This window comes from Heloderma suspectum, chromosome 11 (assembly GCF_057233095.1).
Source record: "Heloderma suspectum isolate Gila_16-S chromosome 11, 16-S_ref, whole genome shotgun sequence".
In the NCBI taxonomy this organism is placed as follows: domain Eukaryota; kingdom Metazoa; phylum Chordata; class Lepidosauria; order Squamata; family Helodermatidae; genus Heloderma; species Heloderma suspectum.
Genome location: NC_139468.1, coordinates 11660454 through 11683812, shown reverse-complemented (window position 1 = coordinate 11683812; position 23359 = coordinate 11660454). Strand labels below are relative to the sequence as shown.

At 44.1% G+C, this 23359-nt stretch overlaps 1 protein-coding gene across 6 annotated transcripts in view; it reads right to left on the bottom strand.

Moving 5' to 3' along the window:
- ETFA (electron transfer flavoprotein subunit alpha) overlaps positions 1–22744 on the bottom strand; it is a 42637-nt gene extending 19893 nt beyond the window's left edge. For 4 of the 6 annotated variants that reach the window (XM_084816825.1, XM_084816826.1, XM_084816823.1 and 1 more), the window contains exons 1-9: positions 22605–22744; positions 15448–15597; positions 14561–14642; positions 14378–14460; positions 14087–14186; positions 11539–11649; positions 10367–10468; positions 9548–9616; positions 8994–9076 (exon numbers count right to left, since the gene is read on the bottom strand). In XM_084816825.1, the coding sequence (XP_084672951.1) occupies positions 8994–9076; positions 9548–9616; positions 10367–10468; positions 11539–11649; positions 14087–14186; positions 14378–14460; positions 14561–14642; positions 15448–15597; positions 22605–22655 (831 nt within the window). In that variant the 5' untranslated portion in view covers positions 22656–22744. The remainder of the gene's footprint in view (positions 1–8993; positions 9077–9547; positions 9617–10366; positions 10469–11538; positions 11650–14086; positions 14187–14377; positions 14461–14560; positions 14643–15447; positions 15598–22604) is intronic. The other 2 variants (XR_014785319.1, XM_084816827.1) reach the window with 1 other exon arrangement.
- Between the last annotated feature and the right edge of the window lie 615 nt (positions 22745–23359).

Below are 23359 nucleotides of genomic sequence, written 5' to 3'. Positions count from 1 at the left end.
ACCTTTGAATGCACTGATGTAACTGGCTTCATGGTGGCCAAAAAAAACCTTTAAGATTAAATGTATACAAGTAAGGCCATTCCTGTCTTGTCTCCACCAATTTCTGTGACAAGTAACAGTTTGGCACAAGAACTAAACTGGTGATAGCAGCTATAGCCACCAATCCATACTGTTGTACAGTCCCAGGTCTGCTTGCTGTGCCAGCACAATGCTTGTAGGTTGGGATGATACATGATGGGGACCGCTTATTTGCTGGCACAGCCACCCACAGATTCAGCCTTTAAGTATCTATATCCTGTATCTAAGCCTAAGTATCTAAGCCTGTATCTATAATGAAACATTTCAAGCATCCCTATTGGACTAGGAATTTTCATCCTCTAGTCAATTAACAAGTGTTTTCCCCCCATGTTCTACTTCCAAGAATGATCCCAAAAGACTAAGCTTCAAAACTGAGCACACTTTTAACATATGAGAACAAACTGGCCATTTGTGCACAGCGCAAGATGAGTGCATCTCAAGAAAGCTTCTACTGCATTTGAAGGAACTTGTGGCGCTCTCTAGAGCGATCTGTGATGAACTAGTCTGTAGTTAGCGGAGGAAAGTGTTTCTTTAAAAGCCAAAAGAAAAGATTTCTCTTGAAATCATCAAAATTATCATTAAAGGTTAACAGCAAGGAATATGTTGCTGTCTTCCTTCTATGTCATTCCCCCTCTCACTTCCTAACCATTGGCAGAGAATCAGTATCATCCATCAAAACCCCTTTCACCCTGCCTCAAACACAAACTCTACTCAAGATCAGTCCAATTCCCTACTGGGCCAATTCAGAAGTCTATTTATAGAGTAATAAAAGCATTCATGACAAGTACTCTCCCCCAGCATCAGAAACACAGGCACATACTCTGCTTGCTCCTTATATGCTTTCCTCGTTCTTCAAGCAAATGTAACTAGAGATACAGCCTTAAATGCTAATCAGAATTCAATTCCCACTCCACTGGGAAAATGAGATTTACTCCAGTAGCCTGGTTTAATGGTTATATAAAATACCTGCCAAAAGTGAAATTCTGTCAAGTACAATACAAATTCTTGCTAAACATTCGTACTCGGTGCTTCAAAATGAAAATCCTTTTAGTAGAGAAGTATACATATTAGTTAGCATAAAAGACAGTTTCAGGTCACACTGCATCACAGAAAGAATACTCTCAGCCAAAGAAGTTAATACGTGGAGCCAAATTGACTAAAATATTTAAAGTAGGTGTGTTTTTTTTACTTCCAATGAGAAATAATCAAGCACATGAATTATTAGGTCTTGTCATGACAATGCACAAATATGGTCAAGTGCAGTTATGCACAAGAAGTATAACTGTAACACCTCAAAAGCACAGTGTGCCAAACATGACAGCTACGTAGACAGAAAGCCTGGTTACGTTATTAGCAGAGTATTTTAGTTATTAGCAGAGGTGGGTGCCCTCCTTCCAAAATTCAAATTCTGCACCAAGGAATTTAAAAAATTCAGTACTTGGAGTTCCACAGCCTCCATGGTACCTCAAATGCCCTGAAGAGGCAGATGCAGCCTTATTATTAAGCCTCCCAAGTGTTTAAGAAATGTAAACATCCTGGAAGGGTCCTAACTCTCCCCACTCTAATACTTTCCCCCTATTCCAACATGCTTTGCTGTATTTTGAAACTCTGCATCAAGGTCCCCAAAACCTAAAGCAATATTCTCCTACATTACTGGGACATTAGCAATTAACCTTTCCCTAAAGTAGAACGTTGCAGCACTTATTTGCATCTCTAGCTTCCTTAAACAAACATGTAACCTATCAAGTTATTGAGGCCCTGAGCATGCCAGAAAGAAACCTCTAGCCCAAGATGCAACAGGTTGGTGATATTGCCTCTAGAGCTGAAAAACAGCAGCCGCTAGTATGCTTATGAATATGATGCCGTTCTAACAGTAAGAAGTCATAATTGTTACATGTTCCATATGACGAGGAAAAAAATCCCAGCCCTCAGACCTTTTGTATCATTCCAAACAAATGAGGCACATCATTGTCTAAACACTGTAATAAAAAATAACTGGCACATCAAAGGCCTACTATTAGCTCTTTTGCATGACATCTCAGGGGGAAATAAAGTGAAACATTAAAGAGTCTGGAATTATAGATGCCCTTTGTTTGGCTATACTAAGATGCTGGGGCTAGGCTTAGTATTTATTTCTGTTTTTCTTTCTGCTGAAAATGTTACATGCACTAAGATAGGAGATGGTAGTAGGCCGAATTGCATTCACTTCTCTCTCTTCATCCCAAGAGGCAAAGCCTTTGTCAAGTAGTATTCAAATCAGGCCAACTGTATTTTACAAAGCCACACCTATTTCACATGGGAGAGCCAGGGACTGCAGGAGAGGCCACCACCACCACCGGGGAAGAGGCGGGCCTGCTGCTGCTGGCCTGCTGCTGCTGCCGCCGCCACCGCCACCAGGCCTTCCCTGGAGACTTCTGCCTGGCAGACCGCCAGTCCCTGCAGGACCAGGCCCCCAGGTACCGAGCCAGCTGTGCTGCTCCACCTGCCCCTCCCTGGAGGGGCTACATAAGCTGGCTGGCTGAGGTGGCCTGGGAGAGCCAGGGCCTACAGGAGAGGCCACCACCACCACCGGGGAAGAGGCGCGCCTGCTGCTGCCGCCACCACTACCACCACCAGGCCTTCCCTGTGGACTCCGGCCTGGCATTATTTTTAAGGGGATTTTAATTGTTTTTTTTGGGGGGGGGGGTTGTTTTGTTTTTCTGGGGGATTTTGTTGTGTTTTTAGGGGTGGGTAGCCTGCCTGATAGGCGGGAGCGAGGGGGCATGTGTCCACCTGATGGAGGCAGTGGGGGGAGGGTTGGGGGCCAGAAGATACCGAGGCTGGGCGGCAAGCACTGGCGGAGTGCTAGGGGCAGGCCATGCCAGGTAAGGGGAACAAGGGAGAGATGTGTAGTATATGTCCCCTGCTCCGGGCCTGTCCAGAGCCAAAGGATGGCTGGGGGAGGCGTGACCCCATCTTCTGGCCTTCGTTTGCTGCTCTGCAATGCCAGGTCTGTTACCCAGAAAACCTCCCTCATCCATGACATGATCCTGGATGAGGGTGCAGACCTGGCATGTATTACGGAGACCTGGCTGGCCGAGGCTGCTGCTCCAACCCTTGTAGCCATGTGTCCAGCCGGATTTTCGTGTGCACAGCAGCCGAGGGCTGGGGATCGGGGAGGGGGAGTGGCTGTTATCTACCGACAGTCCTTGGTCTTCACCAGACCCCCTCTCCGGGAGACCAAGGTTGCTGAGTGCATGTACTGGAGGTTGGGCCCGAAGGGCAGTCTGGGGATTCTGCTCGTGTACCGTCCACCCCGCTGCACGACTGACTCCCTGGCCGAGGTGCTTGAGGTGGTCTCTGATGTGCGTGTACAGTCCCCTAACTTATTGGTGTTGGGGGACTTCAACGTACATTCAGAGGCCATCCTCACAGGAGCACCTCGGGACTTCATGGAGACCATGGCCTCCTGGGAGCTGCACCATATTCTAACTGGGCCCACCCATGTAGCCGGTCATGCCTTGTGTTTGTTTCTGGAGAAGCGGGGAGTGATCTGGAAGTCGGAGGTATATCCACCACCCCCCTGTCATGGTCAGATCACTATCTGGTGACGTTGGACTTCTCGGTTCCACAACCCCTCCGCAGGGGTGGAGGACCCATTAAAATGGTCCGCCCCAGGCGTCTTATGGATCGAAATGGATTCCTGAACACGCTTGGGGATTCTCTGGGGCATGCCAACGGCCACTCGGTCGAGACCCTGGTGGGTGGCTGGAATGCCGCAATCACTGGGGCATTAGATCAGGTGGCTCCGAAACGCCCTCTCCCCCTGAACAGGGCTCGGACTGCACCATGGTTCAATCCGCGGTTATGAGCTTTGAAACAGGAGGTGAGACGGCTAGAGTGCCGGTGGCGGAAGTCTTGCTCCAAAGACGATCAGACACGGGCTAGAGCTGTATCTTCAGCCTATCAAAAGGAATATTATGCTGCCTCCATCGCGTCTGCAGAGTGCTGTCCCAGGAGGCTGTTCCAAGTGGTCCGGAGCCTGGTCGGTCCTGTGGCTCTGGAACCACTGGAGCATTCTAAGGCCTCCTGTGAGGCCTTGGCAAGGCACTTTGCAGATAAAATTGATCAGATTAGTTGTGTTTCTCTGCACGCTGTGGATACAGTTAGTGAGCAAGAGGCGGCCTGTGGCAAACCGGTTTTGTGGGATCGGTTCCAGCTTCTTTCTTCTGATGAAGTGGACAAGGTGCTTTCATCTGTACGGCCGACCACCTGCTTACTTGATCCTTGCCCATCTTGGCTCATTATGGGCTGCAGAGAGAGACTGGGTGAGGGGATCAGAGCGGTGGTGAACGCCTCCCTTGAGGAGGGAGTGATGCCATCAGCCCTCAAGGAGGCAGTGATAAGACCGTTCTTAAAGAAGCCCTCCTTGGATCCTCAAGTTCTGAACAACTTTCGCCCAGTCTCAAATCTGCCATTTTTGGGCAAGGTGATTGAGCGGGTGGTGGCGGTGCAGTTGAAGGCACACTTGGAAGAAACTGATTATCTAGACCCATTTCAGTCGGGTTTCAGGCCTGGGCATGGGACAGAAACGGCCTTGGTCGCCTTGGTAGATGATATGAGGAGGGCTCTGGATAGGGGTGAATGCTCCTTCCTTGTTCTCCTCAACCTCTCAGCGGCTTTTGATACCATTGACCACGGTATCCTCCTGGACCGCCTGGAGGGGTTGGGCATTGGGGACACCATATTGCGGTGGTTCCGGTCCTTCCTCTCTGGCAGGTACCAGAGGGTAGCACTGGGAGAGGAGGTTTCAGACCCGTGGCCACTTACTTGTGGGGTGCCACAGGGTTCCATCCTCTCCCTGATGCTATTTAACATCTATGTGAAGCCGCTGGGGCCTATCATCAGGAGGTTTGGGGTGCAGTGTCACCAATAAGCGGATGACACGCAGCTCTACCTCTCGTTCAAATCTTCACCAAGGTTGGCCGTAGAATCCCTGTCCAAATGTCTGGAGACGGTGAGTGGCTGGATGGGGAGGAATAAGCTGAAGCTGAACCCTGACAAGACCGAGGTACTTTTGGTGGGAGACAAGAGGAGGCTGGGGGATGTTGACCTGGTGTTGAATGGGGTGACCATCATATCTACTATTGTGGGCAAGAATCCCTTAGAAGAAATGGAGTAGCACTCATAGTCAACAAAAGGGTGGGAAAAGCAGTACTGGGGTACAATCTTAAAAATGATAGAATGATCTCAGTACGAATCCAAGGCAAACCATTCAACATCACAGTAATTCAAGTCTATGCCCCAACCACTGAGGCCGAAAAAGCTGAGGTTGATCGGTTCTATGAAGACCTACAACACCTTCTAGAACTAACACCAAAAAAAGATGTCCTCTTCATCATAGGGGATTGGAATGCTAAAGTAGGAAGTCAAGAAATCACCGGGATAACAGGCAAGCATGGCCTTGGTGTACAAAATGAAGCAGGACAAAAGCTAATAGAGTTTTGCCAAGAGAACATGCTGATCATAGCAAACACTCTTTTCCAACAGCACAAGAGGCGACTCTACACATGGATGTCACCAGATGGTCAATATCGAAATCAGATTGATTATGTCCTTTGCAGCCAAAGATGGAGAAGCTCCATACAGTCAGTAAAAACAAGACCTGGAGCTGACTGTGGCTCAGATCATGAGCTGCTTCTTGCAAAATTTCGGCTTAAATTGAAGAACGTCGGGAAAACCACTAAACCGTTCAGGTATGACCTCAATCATATCCCTGATGAATATACAGTGGAGGTGAGGAATAGATTTCAGGGATTAGACCTGATAGACAGAGTGCCTGAGGAACTATGGACGGAGGTCCGTAACATTGTTCAGGAGGCAGCAACGAAATCCGTCCCAAAGAAAAAGAAATGCAAGAAAGCCAAGTGGCTGTCTGATGAGGCTTTACAAGTAGCTGAGGAAAGAAGGGAAGCGAAAAGCAAGGGAGAAAGGGGAAGATATACCCAACTGAATGCAGAGTTCCAGAGAATAGCAAGGAGAGACAAGAAGGCCTTCTTAAATGAACAATGCAAAGAAATCGAGGAAAACAACAGAATGGGAAAGACTAGAGATCTCTTCAAGAAAATTGGAGATCTCAAGGGAACGTTTTGTGCAAAGACGGGCATGATAAAGGACAAAGAAGGCAGGGACCTAACAGAAGCAGATGAGATTAAGAAGAGGTGGCAAGAATACACAGAAGAACTATACAGGAAAGATCTGAATGTCCCTGATAGCCATGATAGTGTGGTCAATGAACTTGAGCCGGACATCCTCGAGAGTGAAGTCAAGTGGGCCTTAGGAAGCATTAGTAACAACAAAGCTAGCGGAGATGACAGTATTCCAGCCGAGCTATTTAAAATCCTAAAAGATGATGCTGTTAAAGTGCTGCATTCAATATGCCAACAAATCTGGAACACTCAACAGTGGCCACAAGACTGGAAAAGGTCAGTTTACATTCCAATTCCAAAGAAGGGCAATGCCAAAGAGTGTTCAAACTACCGCACAATTGCGCTCATTTCACATGCCAGCAAGGTGATGCTCAAAATCCTACAAGCTAGGCTTCAGCAGTATGCGAACCGAGAACTACAAGCTGGGTTCCGAAGAGGCAGAGGAACTAGAGATCAAATCGCCAACATTCGCTGCATCATGGAGAAAGCAAGAGAATTCCAGAAAAACGTCTATTTCTGCTTCATTGACTACGCTAAAGCCTTTGATTGTGTGGATCACAACAAACTGTGGCAAATTCTTAAAGTGATGGGAGTACCAGACCACCTTACCTGTCTCCTGAGAAACCTGTACGAGGGTCAAGAAGCAACAGTAAGAACCAGAGATGGAACAAACGATTGGTTCAAAATTGGGAAAGGAGTACGACAAGGCTGCATATTGTCACCCTGCTTATTTAACTTATATGCAGAGTACATCATGAGAAACGCCGGGTTGGATGAATCAGAGGTCAGAATTAAGATTGCCGGGAGAATTATCAACAACCTCCGATATGCAGACGATACCACCCTAATGGCAGAAAGCGAAGAGGATCTCAAGAGCCTCTTGTTGAGGGTGAAAGAGGAGAGTGCAAAAGCTGGTTTGAAACTCAACATTAAAAAAACTAAGATCATGTCATCTAGCCCTATCACTTCCTGGCATATAGAAGGGGAAGAAATGGAAGCAGTGACAGATTTTACTTTCTTGGGCTCCAAGATCACCGCAGACGGTGACTGTAGCCATGAAATTAAAAGACGCTTGCTCCTTGGGAGGAAAGCTATGGCAAACCTAGACAGCATAGTAAGAAGCAGAGACATCACCTTGCCGACAAAGGTCCGTCTAATCAAAGCTATGGTTTTCCCAGTAGTAATGTATGGCTGTGAGAGCTGGACTATAAGGAAGGCTGAGCGCCGAAGAATTGATGCTTTCGAACTGTGGTGCTGGAGAAGACTCTTACGAGTCCCCTGGACTGCAAGGAGGTCAAATCAGTCCATCCTAAAGGAAATCAACCCTGACTGCTCATTGGAAGGACAGATAATGAAGCTGAAGCTCCAATATTTTGGCCACCTAATGCGAAGAGAAAACTCCCTGGAAAAGACCCTGATGCTGGGAAAGACTGAAAGCAAAAGGAGAAGGGGACGGCAGAGGATGAGATGGCTAGATAGCATCACGGATGCAATGAATATGAACTTGAGCACGCTCCGGGAGAGAGCGCAGGACAGGAAGGCCTGGCGTGCTATGGTCCATGGGGTCACGAAGAGTCGGACACGACTGAACGACTGAACAACAACAACAACCCTTGAAAGACCAGGTCCGCAGCCTGGGGGTCATTTTGGACTCCCAGCTGTCCATGGAGGCTCAGGTGTCAGCTGTGAGCCGGACAGCGCTGTATCAACTCCATCTGATACGGCGGCTGCGCCCCTTCCTTCCCGACCATCTGCTCCCATCAGTAGTACATGCCCTGGTCTCCTCTTGTTTAGACTACTGTAATGCGCTCTACGTGGGGTTACCCTTGAAGACGGTTTGGAAACTGCAGCTGGTACAGAACGCGGCGGCTCGCCTGATTAAAGGCAGCCGCCGGTGAGATCACATCACTCCAGTGCTGAAGGAGTTGCACTGGTTACCAGTTGTTTTCTGGGCCAAATTCAAGGTGTTGGTTTTGACCTTTAAAACCCTATATGGTTCCGGCCCAGCCTATCTTAAGGAGCGCCTCCAGCAGCACCAGACAGGCCGCTTAACAAGATCAGCCTCGGATGGCCTTCTCTCTGTCCCATCAGCCAGGACAGCTAGACTGGTGGGGATGAGGGAGAGGGCCTTTTCTGTGGTGGCCCCCACTCTGTGGAACTCCCTCCCTAGGGAACTCCGTCATGCCCCCTCTTTAATGAGCTTCCGTCGTGCATTAAAAACATGGTTGTTCAGGCAGGCATTTGGGGTGGCTTAGGGTATTTTAGGAAATGTTTTTATTGTAGAATTTTATTGTTTTAAATTGTTTTATTGTATGTTGTACATCGCCCAGAGTGGCTGGGTGACCAGCCAGTGGGCGATTAATAAATTTAATAATAAATAAATAAATAAATAAAACATGCCACTGTGATGTCACACACTCTGCGGGTGATGACAGTCAGTTATGACAAACTCCACTTAATCCAGTGCAATGACACCATGCAGCAGAAGGAAAGCCCTGTACCTTTCACAAGACAAGATGACACTATGAACAGAAAGGGGAAGAGTTCTAGAAATCACAAAGCCACTACACACTGCAAAGAAAAAGTGGGGGGGTGGGCTAGCAGACCACACGCAGCCTCAAGACAATTAATTACCTACGGCAACATTAGGAAAACACAGTGATGCTTCTTTAAATCCTATGGAATTTTTTAATCAGTTTCTTCTGTAACAGTCACTTGAATACCTACCGGTGCTACAATTTTGCCCGTCTGTCCAACCTGCATATCATTGGGTACAAAGCCTGCATCAACAGCTGCACGAGAAGCACCAACTAGAAGCAAGAAAAAGGTTCTCTCAAGAATAATAGCAAACATTTAGTGTTTCATCCCAAGTACCTTTCCATTCAAGCAAGGAGGGTCCCTGACTTTTGTCAATTCCCCCTTCCAGCTGAACCACTCCCATGTCACATCTCATGTTGTTCCAGATGGTGCCCCAACCCTCAGGAGCAGATTGAGAGCAGGGGGCTGGAGGAGGAAGAGGTGGCAAGAAAGCCCTATTCCATGAGGAGACCCTTCGCTCATACAAGTTAGGATCCAAGCTAATTTATTCATGTCACCAACTGCAAGCACGATCTCTCATACAAACATATAGTTGCTTTTAGCCAAATTTCACACCATCCAAAGATAAGCCATATGTTAAGCCCCTAAGAGAAGTAGGGAGAGGCAGCAACCTAAACTGGTATTAAACCTAGACCTGCTCTATCATAAATATCTGGAGATCCAATAGCAAAAGCACTTCTTACCTGCAGCATGCAACTGATCTGCAAGATCATACAGCAGTTTGAAGTTGTCTCCACTCTTCAAACCTCGCCCTCAAAAATAGGATATTAAAATCTGTTCAGATGCCTTCAAATTGCAATGTTGGACATAAATACACTCTACCCCCCATGCCCAATTAGTATCTGCATGCACCCTGTCAGGAACATGCAAGCATCCTAGTCAAGGAACATTGGACATTTCTCTGCACAAGCTGTAGCACTTCTTTGAGTCTTGAATGTCATTTATTTCAGATTCACTTTGATTAATGTGATTGTTTCTTCAATGTTACACAGAGATTACTCTCTTATTTACTCCTTCTCTATCAACAGCATAATAACTGTAAAAACAGAGGAATTAGGGAATTAGAGCTGAGCAACATACACTCCCCCTGCTGGTTTGACAGTTATGGTTTTTCAAGTAAGGAAGCAGAGGTGTTCTTTTTGCTGTTTTATTTTCTTGCTGAAGTACAGGTAATAAATTAGATACAACATTATAGCACTGCAAACCACTTGAAAACCAGATCATTCTTTTTATGTTCACTAACTAATGATAAGACAAATGCTGGTATTTACAGTTATTTATCTCATCCACCCACCCCATCACTCTGATAAATTGGATACTCCCCCATTTTCCTGCCTCTCTAGCTACAGATCACAAGCCAGAATCTTTCAATCACAGTGGGAGATCCAACTTTTTTTATATATATATATATATATATATATATATATATATATATATATTCTGCTTTACTGAAAATTTTACCATTAATTCACCACAATTCTAGTTAATTAACCACTACTTACCACCTGATACGACAACCTTTGCACTAGTCAGTTCTGGCCGATCACTTTTTGTTAGCTTTTGCTCAATCCATTCAGACTGACCAGCTGGTGAAGGAGCCAATACTGTTTGTATCAAAAACCATAAAGAAGAGACTTCATACATTTCTGCAAGGTACAAAGTAGTCCCCGCAACCATCACACCCAAGCCCAAACTCTGTACTCTAAATGAAATCTTAGAACTATTTTATCAGTATTTTTGTGTTAACCAAACAGCTGTTAAATGTGGAGTAAACCTAAGATTTAAAAAAAGCACAATGAATAAAGAAAAAGTTAATAATTAGTCTAATATCAATGCAACATGCAAATACATAGCAAGGTGACTTGTAGCACCTTAAACACTAACAAATTTATCATGGCATAAGCTTTTGTGGACCAGAGTCCACTTCGTCTGATTAAGTCAACTCTAGTCCACAAAAACTTACACCATAATATATTTTGCTGCAACATACTAACATGGGTGCACCTCTAGATGCTAATACATATTCATACATCATATGCAAAGGGGATGTACAACTGAGAGGGTGGAGGAAACAGAGAAGCGGCGACCACCCAGCATGGTGCTAGTGTAACATCTTCCCCTTCATCATTTACATTAAAATGCCTGCAAATGCACCCTTCTCTGTATCTGTCAAAATTACCTTACGATGTTGTAATACTATTATTTAAAGCAAAGCAACATACAGCCTGTATACATTTTTAGCTGCATAATTTTATATTAATCTTCGGGCTTATAATGCAAATAAATTAACATGCCAAACTGAAAGGTGTTTACTCAGAAGAAAGCCCAAAAATTTCTACTGGATTTATTTCCAAGTATGATATCTAAGATTACACCTGAGCAGGGTTCAGACTAGGTTTTGAACTGGTTTAGCCATTCAAACAGTTTTACCATTTTAGATACTGTAGGCTTATACATAACCCCACCCTAGACTACTACAAGCATAGGAAAGGAGCATACCCAAGTAGCATGCTTACAGAACTCTAGGAGAGTGGGAAAATACTCTAGGCCAGGGGATAAAAGAGAAGCAGACTCTTTCTAATCCAGCTAGATAACTTTGAATTTTAACTTTCATAACAATGTTGTTAATCTGATTACAATTTGAGCAAACGAGACAACATAACCAAACACTCACCTTTCTCTGAACTAGCACTACCACCACTTGCTGGTGCAGCTTCAAAGGAAGTGCCTCGTACAGAGAACACCTTTATTTTCTCATCACACTTCACAGTGCACAGGGCATTTCCTACAAAAAAATCATACTTTCTGTGAAAACACAAACCTCAAACCCCAATAAACTATTAGCAGACTGTGGTACGGTTACTGCTCAAATAAAAACGATTTCAGATAGTAAAATTTTAAAGGCTCCCCAAAAAAGCACACAAAATCGGTTCACATTTCCTTGGTGTCACTGAATAATTCTTCAATCTGCCAGCAGGTTCTACTCTTACATTAGCCTTCTCCAGTTTCAGTATTATTTTCTCTCATTCTTTTGAATAGTCAGACATATTCAAGTTCTCACATAATTCATTAGTACTATTTCAGTAATAGTCTGCAGTTGTAGCCCTAAAAGCACCAACTGTTTGAACACACAGCCACTATTTCACAACCACAAAGAAAAGTAGAGTTTGTGGCAGGGAGGGGAGGGGAGGGGAGGAGAGGGCAGAAGTACCACTATGTTTTGTTTTTTTACACAAGAATTCAGAAACAATTACAGAAAACTGGACACTAGATAACTGAAATAATATTGGATATACTAACAAATTCCATTCCTGTAACATAAAGGTAACTGGCCAACCATAAAAAACGTATTGTACAGTAGATATGTTTGGTTGGTATTCCCATTTCACAGAAGGAAATAAAGCAGCCCTATCCTATGCATGTTTATTCAGAAATAGGTCCCACTGAATTCAATGAGACTTACTTCCAAATAAATATGTGCACAAGACTGAAGCCAGAAAATGACAGACTACAGCCATTTCAGACGTAACAATTTTGGCACAGATGCTGGTTTAATACCCTGCTTAGTAAGCTAAGATTAAGCCACTGTTTCCTGCTTCGGATGCTTTAAATATACCATGACAGAAGTACAGAAGCTGGTGCACAATGAGAGGAGCAAGAGGAGAGCATGTAAGGCTGATAATCATTGATAGCTTAATAAACCATGGATTATTAAACCAAGATCGTTATATCTGGAGCAGCCAAAAGTCTGGCCAGTGAGCTCATGGGTAGGGCAAAACATAGATCTTTAAGCCCTACATATCTGGTATCATAAAAAGCAGCCATTAGATATGAACAAACCTGGACAGAATATGTAGAACTGTGCTTAACGTAATAAGCAAAATGCAGAAAGAGGGTAAAAGAACACCTCCCTGCTACCAATTAAAACGCACAATGATGCAGCTCAAAAACAGGAGGAGCAAGCAATTCTGAGGAGACAGCTTTTCTTCTCCTGAGATATGAAGTTATGTTTTCACAGTGTTTTATAAGGATTCTATAACTGTTTCTAAAGACCACCTGCTGTGTTAAACAAATATAACAATGGCAGAAAGTACATTTCACTAAGAAGGTCATGAAGAACTATGAAGAAACTAGGGACAAATCTGCCCTGCATTTGAAATCAAGAACGATTGAAGTTGTTGCACTTTTAATTTTTTGAATCAGACTTCATAAGTAAGATATTACAAAGGCAAATTTCAGAAATAATTTATGCACTTTATGAAGCAATAGGTTCATACATACTTCAGATACCAGTTTGTTCTTCAGGAAGTCTGCCACTAAGAGACTGACATCCCAATCTTAAACATATTTTCTTAGAAATCCCTTTATTTCAAAAGAATCTATTGAGGTAAATATGCTTAAGATTTTAGAACAATCATAAATATTAAGGGCCTTGCAAGTATACAGATTCAGGATTGGTCTGTTAAGTTGCTGATTAATTCATTATGCTCCGAACTCATCGTCAATATAGTTCCTCTCACTTGTATGTTTTACAACAGATACTGGAGGAGATGGAAAGAAAGGATACTGGGAAGAAAGGAGGAAGGAAGATGCTGTTAGTAATAGAAAAACACAAATGATTATAGATAAGGAATTATTAGAAAGTAAATCAAAGCCTATATACAATCCATCAATCTCTGAAGGCAGGAGAACATTGACAAAGGAAGGAAAGAAAATCCTGCCATAACAAATTTAAAGGACATAAAGGCTAATGCTTTCATGTCCAAATTAAATTATGGAATCAGACAAGCATGATGAGGCTAGACAAACAAGGGCTGTAAAATAATTAGGGAAAGTCAATTAAATATTACAAATAATCATATCAATGTCTCTCTAACTAAGAAAAATAACCCTATGGATTGCTGAAATCAGAACTAATGTAACCCATATTAAATAAAAAGAACTACCTGAATGGCTTACAGTTTGCAAAATCTTATCAGAAATGCATTAACAGAAATACAATACATTTGAAGAACGTCAGCAGATTCTGTTAATTAGGCAGCTATATCTGGTTTCTCTGGACTTTGAACTACAATCCTTTAGTACTAGGGGTGATCCTATTAGTTGTGTCAGAAAAGCCATTTCCACTTCTCCAGTTGCTGTTATGAAAGTAATGTTGAATTCATTCATGCAAACCTCTACATGTCACAGCTGAAGTGACACACAAGACTGACCAAACTCACCTGCATAAACAGTCCTCACAAACGTGTCAGATGACTTAATTTCAATTATGTCCGAGACAGGAGCAACATCAAGCTTAGCTGCTACTCTGGGAAGTAGATTCTAAACATAAAATATAAATATATTTTATTTGTAATAGCATATATTGCTAACAAATTAGAACCCTGCATATTCAATACTTTGGAAAAGTCGTATATATTGATGCGCAATAATTCTGAGACATACTTATACACTGGTTTAAGATTCAACCTCTTTGGAACAACGTATCTTTTGTGGATTTCATATATGCTCACCTTCCCAAAGGCAGATGCTCCAGCACAGATGTGTGTGTAATTAAACTGCTTCTGAGTAGCCAAAATCAATGGAGTCAGCTCCTCTGGGGATGAGACATACTGGTCAGAGCACCTTATATTTGCTAGCACAGTGCCGACTGCAGAGAATGTGAATGACAAACAGTATTTGCAAACGAGCCTCACCAGGTAGAAGTCCTTTGTATGCATCATGCTGAGCGAGAAGAATTTTGGAAACCCCTTCCACTTTACTCAGCTCTTGGGCCACCTGTGGTAAGAAGTGGATCATTCTGTTATTCATTTGTACATGCAAAGCATTACTGCTGTGACAATATGTTACGGCAGAAGGAGTACCCTTTTAAATAAATAATAAAATAGGGCTCCCTACCCTGAAGAGCTTGGGAAAAAGAAGGAAATGCTTGCAGGAAAAACTATGCAGAATTCTGTTTCAGTGTTCTCACACTCTCATGCCCTACCCAGACATACTTAAACACAAGCTTTCTTTTGGCTGAAAACAGCACCCAAGCACCAGAAACTGAATTGCATCCCCAAACTGAAAATTTACATTGCACTCCAAAATTGGTTAGATTTTTACTTGTATTTGCAAGTTTGAGACTCTCCCACCAAAAGTAATTAGCTATTTTTACTAGACAAATCTTTAAAAGATGGACTTCTTCCAATTCACCACCTTAATCATATATATTTTGTAGATGTGAGAAGCTGCTGTTATAATTCTGAAATTCTGCATATGTATGTATTTTAGCATACGTTAAACATATGACAGCAATGCATGACTTAGTTATATTGCATGTTCACCTTCTGTCTGGATGATTTAGCAAACAATTGGGTGTATGAGGTGCTCAGAGCAATGAAGGCAAAACATGTCATGAGTTTGGTCTCACCTGGCAATATTCACAAGGCACCTATCCTAATGTGAACAGTAAAAATTATGTTTAGGTAGTCGTTTAAGTAGAAGATCGGGCATGACCACCCATCCCATGATCTGCTCATCTGAGCCCCCACCCCTCATCATTTCAGCATATAGAAATGACCATGCTCTGTTGGTTTTTTACCTTTTCGCAATTGGTGCCAGCTACTAAACATGATACTTCACCTCCAAGACGTTTTGCTGCAGTGATGGTGTTTAGCGTAATAGGTGTAAGAGCCTCATTTGCGTGTTCAGCTATTACCAGTGTACTCTGAAACCGGTGAAGTAATGAAACCTTTAAAACAGGAGAAGTAAATGAGAAGGAGGGTTTATTAACACCGAAGCTTATACTTAAGATTCTGCATGAACAACTCATATTAAGTTACATAGGCCAGCAATGTTATCTCAACCAAAAGCGTTTATTTAGTAAGCAGGTCTTTATACTGCACTTTCAAGCATAATACAGGATCTCATGCTTCTGCCCAATCTTCTCTATTTAAGCAGGATGCACTATGCCCCATGGCCCCTTGTAATCTGCATGGTAAGGGGTGCTATACCAGAAATAGCTGGAAGCGAAAAATACTCATGATAGCACAAACAAAGACATCATATTATTACATTAGCTACTCTAAATCTTGATCAGTCTTTCAAGCCATTCCCTAAAATCAGTACAGCAGCAAGATGCTCCTCCCCATCTACTTCAGAACAGCCTGGAGTTCTCCCAGAGTAAGAACAGCTTTCTCCCTTCCTTGCCGGGTTTCTGAGTAAATCCCATTCACAACTCTCAAGTGGTATTTTCAAGTGTTGTACCGTACACTTAACACAACCTGGAGGTCTAAATGAACTCCCTTTCATGTAGGTGTTCAAGATAATTTGTTTTATGAACAATGATTTAAGCTACAATTTGTAACCATGAGGAGGACAGTACAGGTTCCTGTAAGATACTTCATGTTCCATCTCAAGTATATTAAATCATACCACGGAGTGTAAGATTTTTAAATCATTTGAAGTGAATTACCAGTAACAAATTACTTATTTCCAATATCTATCAAAAACCATATTTTTGATTATGTTTCATACATCATTTTCTATAAAAAGTTACAAGACTGTAGACACCGTTTGATGAATAAATCCATGCATTCATGGCAAAAAGCCCACATTTGCTAAAATTTATAGTCCTGTCACCAAGCCATTCAGGCTTAAGTTTCCAGAGGGAGTAAAAGGCATTTTAAAAGTCAATCCAGTGTTTGTTGGAGAGGATGTACAGTCAGAGGACCATGACTGCATATGTGGTGGTTATGGGGTAATTTGTGACCTCTCTAGAGCAACACATTTTCCAGTAGAGATAATACCTATTGGATTTTACCTGAAGAGCAGACTACACATCCAATAAAAATTAATAAATACTGGAAATCAGAACTGTTAATTTGTTATTTATAACACTGTAATTTTACAGGGTAAATTTTTGTTTGTTTTGCATGTTAATTGTTCTTAAGATTGCATAAAATAAATCAAAGTCTTCCCTATTCTCTCATGTAGATCATGCAAGTACTTGTATTTATTCATCATTAGAGATAATCATTCTTGTTCTTGCTTATAAAAAGGGTTTTAAGAAACTTGTGTTTTTAAAGTGTTCAGAGAGAACTCAGTTTGCTTTAGCAAGTATGTGCTTTGAATGTCCATTTAAATTAGATGGAAGAGCTAAAGAATTCTTTTTCTGGAACAGGTAGTGTGCACTAGAAGATTAATCCTATATAATTCCTTCATCTCAATTTACTATGAAAAAGAAAATGCTGTCTTTGAGTATAAACAATGAATGATCAAGCCTGACATTGTATTACAGATTAGAAGAAAACCCCACAATTGTATCTTAATTGTTGGGGGGGGGGGCGGACACAGCAGATACTCTTTATTGCATTTGTGCATTGTCTGAGCTTCCAAAAACCTCCCTTAAAATGAGCAGAATTGAAATACCATTATGCAACATGCTCTGAGCTCCTGCTGCTTATCATACACAAGCATCAGCTAGCTGTGGGCACTGCCTACTTCTGAACCCCAGCCTTGCTCCTGTGGTGTAATGGTTGAGAGTGCTGGACTATGCATAGCAGTAGGAATGTAGAAGAAAGGGAACGTGACACTAATAGTACAAAAGGTGTCCAGGGAAAGAGGTGAAGAGGAGGAGGAAGGGATCTGTGTGCCAAGTACACCATGTCCAAACTGCTGCTTGGCCCAGATCCCATGTCAGACATCTTCTCTTTGTAAAGATTTAGAGATACTGAGCTAAGCAGAAGGGACTGCTAACAGAGCAGGAGTGTGGCTTCACTCTGGCATTTTAATTGATTAAAGACATCTGAATTACTGAAATGTTTGATTTTATTTCTGTCATGTACACTTGAAAATGTGATGGCATATTTTATTTCTGTATTATTTATTACATTTATATCCCACCTTTTCTCTAAGGAGCTCAAGGCAGCGTACATGGTTCTCTTGCTCCTGCTGCCCCTATTTTATCCTAGCCACCACTCTGTGGGGTTCCTCCGGCTGAGCGATAGTGACTGGCTCAGAATCACCCAGACAGCCTCATGGCTAAGCAGGGTTTTGAACCCAGGTTTCCCTTTCCATGATCTTTTAAAACATACTCTTTGCCCTTTCTCAAGTATAGAAAGGAGCACAGGATAGAAATATAATAAATATGTTTTTAAAAGTAGATTGTGCAAGACTGAGATCAGCCTACCCATTTTACTGCTACTTCTCTCCCTGTTCCCCCCTCCCTCTTGGAAAGTCAAAACGAAAGTACTGAAAGCAAGGAAGGGAGATAGACCCTGGCCTGACCTTTGTTGCAGTGGGAACACAGCCAGCCTGCTCTGCAGAAAACCAGAGGGGAGGCGGAATGGAATGGAGTATCCTGGAACAGGGCAGGGCTTCAGCCAGCCATGAACAGGAGCACTCCATGGGGTAACTGTTTGTTGCAGTTCTCACTTATGCAGATATATTATACCAGCCATCTGAAACCTGGTACTCTCTTTTGGACTACAGCTCCCATCAGCCTCAGCCAGCATAGCCAATGGTCAGGAATGCTGGGAGTTGTACTCCAAAATATCTGGAAGGTACCAGGTTGGGGAAGGCTGCAGTATACATTCACCTATCATTCAGCACTAAAACAAAATACATTAACACAATCTTCTGCCTTTTTTCTCTATAAGCACAGGAATACTGCTGATCTTGCTAGCTCTCTCCATTTCTTGAACATTAAAGGCATTCATGCTAGAGACAGTATAACACCACTGATAACTGTAAAAGAGCATCCATGACCAGTGCCTCTGATTAACGCTTGAGTGTTATATAATGCTGGTAATAATTTATTCTGCCAGACATGTATATATGGTCAATAAAAATCACCAGCAGTATTTGTTCATGTATATGGGGCCTAACCTGCATTCTTACAAACTTCAGCTTCAATTTTAAGGTAAATTCCCATTTCTTGGCAGCCAAGGGTTCTGCGTACTTGGTTTCAGCAGACTCTGCAGAGGCCCAACATTCTCATCAGCCCCCAGGTACTTTATGATTACAGAAAGCCCTACACATCATTCTGGATCTGAGGCACTGTGGACTGATGATGTGATGAGTTTGGAGTCAGCAGCTATGGCAAATTATGGCAGTAAAATAGTGGCTGACTGACTGGCTAAATTTATTCCATGATATTCCTTGAAATGAGCATCACCAGAGGTAATTCAACACACCATGCTAACAAAGTAAAATGGGGTTGAACTGAGCATTTTAGGGGGATTAAAAGGTAGGACCAAATAGTAGATAGTACTTAGGAGTAAAGGGGAATGGTACAACCTAAATTGCAGCTCAAACTCCAAACTGGAGAGCAAGGAGTAATAAAAGAGCGAGACATCCCAATGACTTTAATATTAAAATTCACAGTCTTATTTTTGTTCCAGACCATTCCAATCTAAGAAAATATAATTAATGCCTTTTGTGACACAGGATGGAATTCCACATAACAGACAGTAGAGCACTGCTAATTTTTGAAACTCTTGTTCTGCAAAAATTTGGAAAAAAAGATTTAGGTCCAGCCAGCTCATTTTTCTACCGCAGCCAGATTACACTCTTGCACTTCATAGTAATCAATTAAACTACTGGCTATTTTGCCAACCCTGACTTTGAGAGCATAATGAAAACAATGTGTTATGGGACAACTAACATACATTGTGATTTTGACTACACTATGTTACTGCAGTATTAACAGTAGCATTTTACATATTTTTAATTTATTCAAAGCATGCATACCCCACACTTCAACAGGTTCCCAGGGTGGCTTACAAACAGTGAGTAAATCATGGCCCACAGGTGTAACACTGGGGAGTTTCTGGTGGATCATGTAACTTTTGCTGGTTGCTGGGATTCTTGCAAAGAATGCTTAATTAGGTGGGTGTTGGTCTGATCCAGTCAATAAAACAGTTCTTGTGTTCTTAAGCATGCAGCTTGATAGAGCACTTACTTAGCACGCTGAAAATCAAAGCTTCAGTCCCTGGAATCTCCAGCTGAAGGATCTTATGTATCAATGGCTACTATTCATGATGACCATATGGAACCTCTATGTTCAGAGGCAGTTTGCCACTAAATACCAGTAGCTGTTGAGCAACAGCAGAAGAAGACTATTGCCTTCATGCACTATTTGCCCACTTACTGGGGGCATCTGGATAGCCACCCTGGAACACATGATGGGGCGAGGAGGCTGGAAAACAGCTGCCAGTCCAAGTAAACAGCATTGAGTGAGATGGGCCAGTATGACTCAATATAAACCAACTTCATAGGTCTATGTTTCCAAGTCCACTGAAAACAGATTACTTATTCCTTTATTCAGAAAGCCAGTATGGTTCAGTGAAGAGAGCACTAGGACTTTGGATGGGGAGAGAAAACAGAGTTTAAATTCCTACTCAGCTATGAAGTGCGCAAGATGCAAGATGACCCTGCATTTGTCACTCAGTCTCAGACTAATCTACCTCACAAGGTTCTTGTGAGGATAAAGCATGGTAGCCCACATTCATGTATGCCACCCTGACCTCACAGCAGGGATACGAATGTTATTAATAGCAACAACAAATAATAATCTCTTAGTGACACATTCCAGAGGAGTAGCAATGTTAGTCTGTTGCTGCAGGAAAAGCCAGAGCTTTGCGGCACTTTAAAAGGCTAACAGAGATTTTGTGGAAGAAACATTCAAGGGTCATCGGAGAAAGCAAAACCTTATGTCGACCATAAAATTTTTAGCCTTTCTAAAGTGCTACTGCACTTTGTTTCTGTTACAATAGCTATTAGGAGACCCTGGATGTGTGCACTCTTCCTTTGCAAATGTCATTCGTCACTATCAGCGGACAACTGGGTTTCAGGAAAGGGCAGCAGCTCAATGGTAGAGCCAATGCTTTGCATGCAGAGGGTCCCAGGCACCTGGCATCTCCAGATATGGCTGGAAAAGACTCATCTGAACCACTGCCAATCAGAGTAGAAAACATTGACCTTGATGGACCAGTCCTCTGACTCAGTATATTGCAGTTTCCTATGTTCCTAATAGTAGTAATATACTAGTATAGTGTAGTGGTTAGAGAGCCAGACTAAGACGAGGGACTTCTAATGTTTGAAAACTAAGTGTTTAGCTACCAAGACAGCTCTGAGGAACCACAACATGTGCGATTTTGTTAAATTCCAGGCATTGGCCACCCAACAAAACACTGCATGGATTGCCCATATTTTACGTGTTCCATAGGAAGCTGGCTTATACAGAGTCAGGCCACTGGTTCATCTAGTTCTATACTGTTGACACTGACTGGCAGCAGTTCTCCGGGGTTTCAGGCAGTTTTTCCAGCCCTACTTGGCGATGCCGGGAATCAAACCTGAAACCTCCTGCATGCAAAGGAACTCTGCCATTGAACTATGGCTCTCCCCCGTGACATGTTGAGTCATATTTATACACATGCTAGCCTCAACCTCCAGATAAGGACCAATGATTCTAAGATCTATGGATAGAGACATCACAGGAGCAGGTAATGAGGGTTAAGCAGGAGAAAGAAGGCAAATTCACACAAGTTATCCAACTCATTGTATGCAGACTGAGAAGGAAGAAGCATAACTTTAGTTTGTTGGTTTCTCACCCGCCGGCCTCCACCCCCCACCCTGGTGACAGATGTTGTCTTCTCTTGTTCGTCTATGGGGGGGAGCAGAGAGGATGGGGGTTATGGGGAAGAAGGCGGAAGGGGAATCCTTGGGGATAAGGCATGCATATTTCTGCAGCTGTTTTACATTGATGTCTATTTGAAAAATCTCGATAATAATAGTAATAGTAATAATAATAATAATGCCTGAGGTTTAAATCCCACTCAGCCACGAAACTAGCTGGGTGACCTTGGGATTATCAGCCTAACCTACTGCATAGAGTGGCAATGAGAGGATGCAAATATACCAAGTATGTTTGAAAAAGCAGATCGTGCAAGACAGATCACCCCATCCGTGTGTTACACACAATCCCATTCCTGGGGGCTCAGAAGTCAGTCCTGTTCAGTTCAATGGGGTTTACTCCCAGGTAAGTCGGTACAAGCACCTTTCCCAACCTGGTGCCTTCCATAAGGCATGGACTACAACTCCCATCACCCCCAGCCAGCATGATGGGAGCTGCAGTCCAAGCCACCTGGAGAGCGCCAGCTTGGCTGGGGATGACAGGAGTTGCATGCTGGCTGGGGATGACGGGAGCTGCAGTCCAAGCCACCTGGAGGGCGCCAGCTTGGCCGGGGATTATGGGAGTTCCATGCTGGCTGGGGATGACGGGAGCTGCAGTCCAAGCCACCTGGAGAGCGCCAGCTTGGCTGGGGATGACAGGAGTTGCATGCTGGCTGGGCATGATGGGAGCTGCAGTCCAAGCCACCTGGAGAGCGCCAGCTTGGCCGGGGATTATGGGAGTTCCATGCTGGCTGGGGATGACGGGAGCTGCAGTCCAAGCCACCTGGAGGGCGCCAGGTTGGCTCGGGATGATGGGAGTTGCAGTCCAGCAGATTTAGAGGGCGCCCGGTCGGGGAAGGCTGGCAAAGCACCGCAGCATCACTTCTTCTCTTCCGCCTCGCTCCAGAAGTCGGAAGGGAAACCGGCGCGGCGGGGCCCCGGGGTGCCCTTTGTCCCAGTGGGAACGCGGCCGGCCCACTCTGCAGGGAGGTGGGTCAGCCGTGACCCCGCCCCCTCGTGCCTGACAGGACGAGAGGCGGAGGGGGGCGCCCTTCGAGCTCCGCGGCCTCGTCCGGCACTCACCGCTCTCCGCCCCAGGCGCTGCGCTCTGAGAAGCCCCCGAAACCCAGTCATGGCAGCGGCGCCGTCGCCTCAGCTTCCTCCCTTCCTCAGCCCCAGCTGAATTCTCGTCTTCTCCTCGCGCGCACGGCCCGGCCCACTCTGAGGCGGGAAATCCCGCGAGAGTTCCGTGAGGAGGCGGAGGTGGCGACCGCCATCTTAGCTGAGGGAAGGGACGCCAGAAAGCGCCGCGGCGCCTCTCATTGGCTGGGAGTCGGCGGCCACTCAGGGGGAAAGGCGGGAACACAAACCTTGCGCCGGGTTGTGTCATTCCGTCCGTGTTCCCCGCCGCTGGCCCGAGGGGGCTGCACGTAGACCTAAAAAGCAGAGAACGCTCCTGCCCGCTTCTGACGGTTGGGTTGGCGAGGACACGTCCTGCCGCCCGCCCGGCCCTTACCTTGTACGGTAGGCCAGTGGTATTATCCCAGGGAAGTTTTGTTGACGGGATTTCGCAACCCTGGTCACAAAATCCTGTGAACGCAACTTCCCTGGGATAATAACACTGAGCTGCCGTGCAAGGTTGTTGTAAGGAGGTCTGAGGTTGCTACGTGAAGCGCTTTCAGCCCACTCCCAAGTGCCTTATGAATGGTAATTATTTACAGTTTTGATGATGGTCTAGAGGAGTTGTTGTCGTTCAGTCGTGTCCGACTCTTCGTGACCCCATGGACCACAGCACGCCAGGCCCTCCTGTCCTGCGCTCTCTCCCGGAGCGTGCTCAA